The 10,113-nt window shown below is 41.6% G+C and overlaps 1 protein-coding gene across 1 annotated transcript; it reads right to left on the reverse strand.

The window, feature by feature from the left end:
* Nucleotides 1-1,909: 1,909 nt before the first annotated feature.
* LOC127331101 (uncharacterized) lies at nucleotides 1,910-9,843 on the reverse strand. The gene is made up of 9 exons (XM_051357172.2): nucleotides 9,405-9,843; nucleotides 6,634-7,700; nucleotides 6,412-6,553; nucleotides 6,207-6,314; nucleotides 4,905-5,117; nucleotides 4,711-4,821; nucleotides 3,210-3,395; nucleotides 2,383-2,557; nucleotides 1,910-2,304 (listed from the first exon to the last, which is right to left on the reverse strand). The coding sequence occupies exons 1-9, from the start codon at nucleotides 9,681-9,683 to the stop codon at nucleotides 2,222-2,224; spliced, it is 2,364 nt and encodes a 787-aa protein (XP_051213132.1). The 5' UTR covers nucleotides 9,684-9,843; the 3' UTR covers nucleotides 1,910-2,221.
* Nucleotides 9,844-10,113: the final 270 nt, after the last annotated feature.

The raw sequence follows: 10,113 nt of genomic DNA on the forward strand, positions 1-10,113 counted from the left end.
ACAATTTAAAGTTTGAACATTTTTTAAATATCAACATTTTTGTTTTGAATTTTCTTATTATGAACTTTTTAGATTCAATTTTTTCGGAATTTGAACAATTTATAAATTTAAATAATTATTTGAACACACTTTACTCTAAACATTTTTAAAATTTTACTTTTCCGTATGTGAACATTTTTGAAATTATAACTTTTTCAGTTTAAAAAATTTTCGGTTTCATATCTAAACATACTCGAATGAGTTCAAAGAAACTACTCCGTACTATGTAAACAGGTGCACGTACAGTTCAAAAAAAACTACTATGTAAACTGGTGCACTTACCTAACATGGGCCTGGCCCATCTTACTCAGGACCATCTCATTTCCTGAGCGGAGGCGTTCCGGATCGCCGCTTAAGGTGATGAATAGGCGCGCCCGTCCCCGTCCCCTTCCTCAACACCCAGCCGCACATGTGCCGGAACGCCAATTGGGCCATGGGTATCTACTGGGCTGGGCCCGGCTAGGGCCTCTTTCTAGTTTGTTGAGAAATTTGGCATCGGTATGATACATACCTCTCTCGTTTTTTAGAGCAGTATGACTTCTTTTGAGCCTTTGGATGGACTAAAATAGATGGCTGTTATTGATTTGAGGGTACCACAAAAGAACTCTTGTCAAAACCTTCAAGGGTACACAAGTATTTTATCTGCATTTCTATTGCAGTTGGATGTTTACATTGCGAGGAAGTGGCGTGAAGGAACATGAATAGAGGAGACTGAAAGTGCTTATATAGGCCACCATAGAAAATTTGGTATTGCAGGAACCAGTGATGTATGGCGGTCGTTGATGTTGTAGTTATGATGTTTGCCTGTGGAAACATGCACATGGCAGGAAGCTGAGCGAAGAACCATGAAAAAGTGATACGTGGAGGCCTTCTTACCTGCTATATATATGTAATGCCCTACTAGATGTACTAATCGTCTACTACTCTCTAAGGCAGCGTCTTCAGCATTACATTCCTTGACGCAAAGTCTTGTTCTTTTGTTGTAGTCCCTCGGAACCATAATACAGCACTTGTGGTTGTGGCTTCAGTTTCACGACAAGTTTGTATCTGAGGAGGGAGTAGTAATTAACTCCCTACTATCAGCAGCAATGTTTCAGAAGGCTAGACCAGCGAGAGATTATAGGCTCTTTGTATTGGTCTTTACTAGATGAGCGATCCTGCTGCCATTACACTAGCTCAGTAGTGAATTCTAATATGCTAAGACTCTTTAACCTAATAACGGTTCCTGTGGTTCTTAACCGCTTCCAAGCGCTTGCATGTACTGTACATGTTCGTGCCATAAGCAATATAGTTACAACACCAACTACCACCATATGGGTTAATCAATACCAACTTCCGTACAGAAAATTCTCCTATTTCCTCTCCTTTCTGTTTCAGGCATGTGTTCCACATTAATTGTGATGGAAACGCCCATGAAGTAGCTATGTGGAAACCTCACCACGTTAAGATCTTCGGCAAGTTTATGCTGGAACAAGAATGTGGGGTGTCTGGCGTATGATATCCCAGCCAAGGACACTTGACCCTACGAAAAAGAAAGGCCTTCTGATTCTCTTGTTCTAATGATTAGGTATGAGATAGATGTTTAGATGAACAAGACTGATGCTTTCAGCGTTCAACTATGATGGTTCCAGTTTTACAAGAGGAACATGCACGCTAAGTGGCAATACAAGCGAACCGTAAAGATTAGCAGTGAATTGTTCTCAGGGTTTTGCATCAAAACAATGAAGCTCGAGAGCATCCAGCATCAAAAAAACATATGGCTCATGTTCATAGCTTATGCAGGTTAAGCTACACAAATATGCAGAAACTAAAAAAATCCTCTCCAGCACAAAGGTAAACTAGAGCAAGAATGCTAAACATAGCTTTCACAAACAAAGTTAACCCAATTTAACAGCTCAGAGAAAATCAAATTTAACATCACAATTCACCAGCTAACAGCTCCATAAAATGTACAGCTATATCCACATGTAAACTTGTGCATGGCCAAAAAGATATACAGCGGCAAAACCTAATGCTCATCTAGTTACTCAAAGTTCCCGCAAACCCTCCAGATTCTATACAGGACACCGGAAAGGAAGATGAAAACCTTGTTTCTCTCTACCAAGGGATCATATTACAATGCACGCTGTACCAAAGGAAACCTCCACAACCGGTTCTTGCTTCACCAAAATGATACTGATGCTTAAGAAGATTTGGCATCAACATCTGTACACTTCGATGGCTGTTGACATTGGCAAGTCTTGGACACCATACGCACCCGGTTTTCTGAGACCATGCAGAAAATATTAGGAATTTTAAAAAAGAATCCACACCTTGGAATACATAAGTTTTATGCCTGCTTACCTCCAGTGATGATTAACTTCTCAACCCGCGCAACGATATGTTTTCCATATGTGTAGTTCTTCAGTTCGTCCAAGTGAACCTTGATGCTTGACAGAATCATCTCAAGGTATTTGTCATCACATGTCTGAAGGACTTTCTGTACAACATAGTTGCCAAACTGATCCTTCATCAGTGCCTGCATAAAAAATGATGGGCAAACTCATGAATGAAGTGTGTTAAAACCACTCATGTATACATAAAAAAACATTTTTCACACAGATTAAAATCAAGTGCCAATGAGCAGATAAGTGCATGGAACAGGGGGGAAGTTTGTTTGCTATCCAAAGAACCGGCAATCCAGCACACATTAAAACCTGCAAGGCTGAGGTGGATTGGCAACAGGCCACTCACAAACTCAAATATTTGTTTAGATCGCCAAGTACAACGTTCAAAGGAGTGAAGATACGGGTCACTGATTATGTGAGCCCGACATTCTGGGTTTGCATGCAGAAATATATTTTGAGACCACCAAGAAAAGGGAAGGAACACATGTTCATGGAAACACATTCTGTGAGCGATTGTGTGAGCAGAGCTCAGGCTTGATGAGTGATGACTCAGCCAAACATAGGGTATCAAATCGGTGGCTCATAGGAGGCTTTATGAGCCACAAGAGTCAGTCAAACCTACCTACCAAGCGGCACATATCACATCACACAATCTAATTGTAGGTTCAAAGGGGGTTGTCATGTGTCCTTGCGTGGTGTAACAGAAGATATATGGTGTTCAAAATTGGAATAGCCTGACTGAAAAATATGCAGTGAGACAACATGGTACGAAATAAGACAAACCTGAAATGTTTGACCACAAGAAACAATCTCCCTTATAAGGCCATCACGTTCATCAGCAGTTCCAAAGGCCAAACATTTTTCAACAACATTAGATGCATATTTCTGCTGGCTCAAGATCACCACTTGCCCAGAGAGCTTCTGAATAATGGATGATCGCTCCTCTGGCTTCCCATGTTGCAAGACATGCTGAAGAATGTTTAAAGATTTATCAAAATCTACCTGACTCAGTACTGGTACAGAAGCAGCAATAAAATGGATTGGATAAAAGCGAACATATCAAAAGGCCAGAGGAGCCTCACAAGTTTCAGTATCGAAATAGCAATAAATCAACATAGATATAACAACCTCCCCTAACAATTAAATCAGGATTATGGATTGTAACATAACTTGCATTGGAGCTCTACTGTTAGAAAATAGGAATGACAGTTAACAACCCAATAAATGTGTACTACTCTGTTACTAAAAAAATTGATGAATCAAGCTCTAAGCATCCTCAAATTTGACGAAGAAGAATCAAGGTTGATATTACTGGATTTATCAGGAAATATACTGCTATAGTTTATAACGACTCCAATTTGAAGGATGTCGCATGCCCTAAAAGACATCCAATTTGTACCATACGTTGTTAGATTTGGAAAATAGACTATTACTGATTAAAATTCTATGTTGGAAACCATGATCTTTTGATTGAATAACATAGAAAACTTTATTTTAGAATGCACGGCCTTCCTAAAACACGTATGTTCATTGTCAGCCTTCCTAAAACAGCCTGATCTTTTGATTGAATAAGGACATAATATGCAGATATCGCAGAACAGTCCCTTAGCAGGTTAAATAAATTTTACAGCACAAATTAAGGTCAACACCAAATTGTCCATCATGTGACCTACAACTTGCCAACTAGTTCAGGAAGTGTATCACAAATTAAGTCTTGCTCACATGCAGGTCTAATCATTATCAAAGCCTTCCTAAAACAGCATGTACTTTTAATTGAGTAAGGACATTCCAGGCACATAATTACAGAACAATACCTAATTGGATTAAGCAAATTTATAGCACAAATTAAGGTCAACATCAAATTATCTATCATGAGATTGCCAACCAGTTCAGGGAGTGCATAGTCAATGCACATGGTAGATGCAACTTGACTATTCTAGTTAGGATGTAAATTATTGGGCTACACTATGACATACCCCCTCCACCCCAAAATATAAGGCATCCTTAAATTCCGCTGGTCAACAACTTACAACTTTGACTATAATTTGTATTTATAATATGTCCACAAAATTTGTATAATTATATATGAAATGGAAGAGATATGCAAGATGAATGCAACAATATCATTTATACGTTCTGAATCCATATAATTATTAGTGGTCAAAGTTGTGCATCAAAGACCATGCGAAAAAACTGTGCCTTATATTTTGGGACGGAGGGAGTATCAATATTATACAGGTGAACAAAAAAAAGAAACTGATTGCAGTAGAGCACATTAACATACTTGAACAACATAGTTCCCATATTTATCTTCTGTCAACCCTAAAGCATGCTGCACAATTTCGTTCATCACAGCACTTTGTGTCGCTGGATCATGGCAATGCTCCAAAACTCTCTGAAAAACGACATTACAGTCTTAGTTAAAGAAGGAATCAATCTAGCACCAAAAAAGTTAGAGAAAAAAGTGAAATTTTATACCTGAATAACTCTGCAGCCATATTGGTGAGTACAAAGCATACAAATTTGCGCTAGTATAGGCTCTATAACAAATAGGATACGGTCTTCAGGAACACACTCAATGCACTTCTGGATTACATGGTTGCCATTCTGATCATTAATACATTTGAGAACAGAATTCTTGAGCTCATGAACAATATGAATCTTCCTGTCCATATCAACTACCTCAATAACCTGCCAATACTCAATATTAGAATTTACATTTTAAAGCGTGACAGAGATACATCAAACTCAACTGCAAATGTAACATGTTCCAACAAAATCCATTGCAGCATAAAACTACCGAAACTTAGAGGATAACTGTGATTCAATGCAGCAATATTTAGTTATTTACTCTTAGATGTGAGATGTGAACAACTAATTGATGAATGTTCAAGAATACAAACTTTAAGATCGTAACATAAAGTTCAGATTTACATACAAGAAAGTAAAAGACTTGCAACTATGTTGGACATGCGCATGAGTAAACTTGCAACGTGACACCGGTGGTTTCTATAAGATTTTATGCAAACTCGTTGACAAGCTCCACAATGGGTAGAAAAGGAGCATGCTAACCATCTAAGTCCATATAGTTCAAGTAGTCAATGAAAAAGGCAACACCAATCAGTATGTTTCCTAATGGAGAAAAAATCGGCATGCAATACTATCTCTGAACCAAAACTTCTTGTAGTATGGCAAAACAGTGAGTTGGTCATCACAAATGTGCCAATGGAGAACAAGGAATTAAGTGAGGTCATCATATAAGAACAATTGGATGGCCTCGTGATCAACCAATACATCCTGGAATGGGAGCATTCCTCAAACCTAGCAGGCTCAAAGTCAAGTAAACTGAAGACTGGCTTTTTGCAGATCTAACTGTTTATGGCTGCACTTCTAGTGCAAGAGGAACATCTCATGTATAAATAGTTGTTGTATGCTTAACAAGATCATGGCAATAAATAAAATGGGAAGATAAGTGTTACATTTTTAGCAGCATACAAATATGCAGTACCTTGCGATTATATCCCAAAAAACTGGAAAAAAAAATGGAGTTGTTTTTCGGATGTAAAAAAAGGGTGAAGTTGCAGAATTTATGCAAAATTATACCAGTGCACCATATCATACTACTGAAATAAGATCAGATGTTACAAACAAAGGAGGCTTCAACACAGATACCATATTCACAGAAATTTTGAAAGAACAAGTTTTGAATGGAATGCGTTGTTAGGTGATAACTGTAAAGCGGTACACTAGAACAGAAACAAGCAACAACACTAAACTGACCTTTTGAACAACTCTGCAACCATACATCTGAAAGCTAAGATTCAAAATATGACCGTTGAGTTTATCTGCTAACTGGGTCAACTGGCTCTCTGTAGCAAACTCAAAAAACTGTGGAAAGTAGATTAAAAATATCAGTATTTCTGATTTCTCAAAACAACTGTCAGTATTTTCAGAAAAAGATTAATTACTAGACAGATTGACATACCTTCTGAATCACATAATTACCAAACACATCTGTTGTTAGAGCAATAGCATTGTCTAGTATCTCTGGAAAGATCTTTTCCCTATCCTCAGCTGATGCTTCTTCTAGTTTCTGTTGAATAAATCGACTTCCATGCTGATCCACACTGCATTAAGATGAGAATAAAATGACATTGCAGAAACATCTTCTATTTAAGTCCAACTACAGAATGAACAAATAATATACCTGACGTTCATAACATGACCAACTGCATCAAGTAGCTCCAAGGAATCATCAACATTTCTATCCAAAGATTCAACATACTGTGCTACTGCATTATCTTGATTGTTATGTAGGCCCATATTTCTACCACCTGACCTTCTATTAGTTGAGAATAGCCGTGATTGCTGGTCACCATGACATGAGATGCTCCCCAAATTAGGATGAATGTGGGACCCTGATCTTTGCACTCTTGAATAAGGCACACGAGGCTCATCGTGATAGAGCCTGTTGCTATGATATGAGAGACCAGATTTTGGTAGATAATCATCATCATTCTGCTGCCGTACAAAATGGTCCTCAAGATATGCCCTACGATTCCTAGCCAAATCCATGTCTCTAATGGTATTGTTTCTATTGCTCAAAGGGTTTATCATATTTGTTGTAGCTCCATTGCGGTGATAATTAGATTCTCCATGCAAATTTCCCAACTGCATCAAAGTTAGCTTTTCAGCAAAGGATAGGTGACCTACATTGTTAATGTGGTGGTGGTGATTCATCCTATCATTGGGGGCATCAATTGAACTGTTCTGCCTGCGTAAAGCATTTCCACGCGGCGAGCGGAGATCAAAGTGATCAGACCTAGGTGTGCTGAAAATACTACCAGCTGAAGGAGAACGGTGATCATCATTCATATTAGAGTTGAAATCTCTACGATGTAAGAGCATTTCATCAAAGAGCTCTTTCTCATGACTCCTTTCATCAAATGGTGTCCTATTAGATGGTGTCCTATTAGATAGCCTCAGCCCAGAGAATGTATCTGAGAGATCAGAATCAGAAAGATATGCAGAATCAAGGTCCCTTCTACCGAAAGAATTCATCTTTCCCATGTTTGACACGAAGTGATTTGGGTGCCTATGAAATTCAGCATCCTGTTCTGTCCATGTTGAACCCATATCATATATGGAGTAGTCTGTCATTGCACCAACACGGTCAACTCTCCTCGGTCCAAATCTCCCATCAAAGTCTCCACTGCCATTAAGCTGGATGCCTGCCAAACTTTTTGATAGTAAAGCAGAGTTGTCAAAATGGTCCTGAAACAAAGAATGCAAAGAGTTAGAGTAAGTCGTGTATCATTATGGAAGCATAAACAGTAGGAGTACATCTGAAATCAGTAATATTGTATGAGATGTTTTACTATATCGGGATAGAGGCCAAAGTTCCAATAACATATGTATGTAACCAGCTAAGTAACTGAATGGCAAAAGAAATACCACAAGTTACACTAAAAAGTATAGAAATCATGAAGCCACAAGCATTATACGCTTGCAACATGTTCCAGAGTACGACAAATCCACTGCAATAAATTGTTTAAATGCATGGGCTAGCATGAGTGACGGAAGTAGAAAAAACAAATAAGACAGCGTAGCGACAACAACAATTAAGGAAACTTTATTATTTCACAAAGCGCAATTACACGCCACCCTCCCTGCTCGGAGCACAATTCCTCACCCCCCTAGCTGCTCGGTGGCCAGCCACAAGGGAACCCCATAACATACATCAATACAAAGTGAAAACATAACAAGTCAAGTTGCGTCTTTATTCCAGAGAACATGGCACAGATGCACCTGAGTAGACCCTAGCATATTTCTATCTCGTTCAACAAAACCAGCCACCACCTTTGTCTCCCAAAGTCCATATCTATTAGCCTCGATTAAACATCAGTACATACCTTCCTCTCAATCTATCTTGTCCAGAGAGAGGAGAGTGTAAGGACCGGGAGTCATTGGGCACAATACTAGAGGGAATATCAGAACAATGTCAGTTCAATTTCCTGCTATACGATCGAACCGGCCAACAACTTGGAGAAAAATACAAAAGAAACAAATTTGACCAAATAAACAATTAAAAATGTATGGAAGGAACAGGGTGTGTGCTAACATATGAGGCACGTTGACCTGATGAGCATATCAAAGCAAACCATTCCAACTGAAAATGATAAATAGGCACAAAAAAGTGAAAACGAAAAAAGAACAAGTCCATTGGTTGCCAAGCGCATAACTGAAGGAACAGGTATGGGAGGCATGAAAAGGTGCATGCTTTTGCCAACAGACCTGGACCATTCAATCCGATCCCTGTGTAGGCCCGGACTTGGGCACAGTGTGCGCGTTCAGAAACATCCCAGGCAGCAACCCTTGCCTGTAAAACCTGCCAAATTAGGCTGGCTACTAATCTAGCGCTTGTTTTCTCAAGGACAAAATATAAAATTGGTAGGAACCCTGATGCGAGCAGGACCCAACCAGGCACAACAGATCGAAAGCAAATTCAGTGGAAAACCCATCCGCAGCAGAATCCACTCGTGGAGCAGACAGATACACCCAATCTACACCAGGAAGGACGCCGTTAGAGGCCAGACAAAGCTGTGAAATTTATCGCAGATGCAGCAGACCTGAACCAACCAATGTAATCCCCGTCCAAGCAGAAAGTGGTGCGTGATATACTCATCGTCCGGAAACAGCCGGAGCAGGAAACCTCGCCTGCACCTGTTCAGGTAGACTGGTACCAATCTACCCCCACCCTTTTTCCCCAGGGATTAAAAAATAGATTTGCAGGAACCCTCGCGCGAGCAGGAACCAGCCAGGCGCAGATCAAAGACATACTCAACGGGAAATCAAATCTAGGCCACGCGCGACGCCACTGAAGTACACGGGCTCCGCATTATCCAAGCATCAAACATCGTAGAAGCTAGTAGTAGCAGTAACCAAAAAAAAGGGCGGTGATGAACCCCGGATTCTGACCTGGCCGACGACCCCGCGGTGCCTTCCCACGTCGCTGAGCCTGGGGCCGAACCCGGCCGCCGCCCCGGAGAAGAAGGGTCCCCCGCCGCCGCCACCGCCGGCGGCGGCAAGAGGCAGCAGCCCGTCGGCGGCCATCCGCGCGGCGACGGCGCCGTCCATGGTGGGCGGCGCGCTCCCGCTGCGCAGCGGGTCCCAGCCCCACCTGGCGTCCTCCTCCGCCTCGTCCCCGCCGTCGCCGAACGGGCCCGCCGCCATCCCGCCGTCCCCGAACGGAGCCATCCCCGCCGCCGCCTGCCCGCGCGAGGCTCGAGACCCTGCCCCTCGTTCGAAGGAGAAATGGGTGGCGGCGGCGCCGGCGGTGCTAGGGTTAGGGTTCTGGGCTTCTGGGCTCGGGTTTAAGCGGAGGAGGGAGGCGCGGGCGGGCGGGACTGGAAAAATTTTGGGGAGCGGCCGGCGAATGGGGTATATATATATAGGGCGGCGCAGGTCAGAGGTGGGGAGCGGTGGCGAGGTCAAACCGACGGACGGATATAGGTCAAAAAGGCGCCTGCTTTTTTGAGATGCTGCGGGGCCGGCTTGTCAGTGAAGAGAATGCGTGGTGGTGGCCAGCGGGATGGAGACGCTGCTGATGTCTTCCGGAAATGGAATATGGACGGTGGTGGCTGCGATGTTGACCAGCCGTTGCTTTGATTAGTTTGCACTACTCTTT

The sequence above is a fragment of the Lolium perenne genome, chromosome 2 (genome assembly GCF_019359855.2).
Source record: "Lolium perenne isolate Kyuss_39 chromosome 2, Kyuss_2.0, whole genome shotgun sequence".
Taxonomy (NCBI): domain Eukaryota; kingdom Viridiplantae; phylum Streptophyta; class Magnoliopsida; order Poales; family Poaceae; genus Lolium; species Lolium perenne.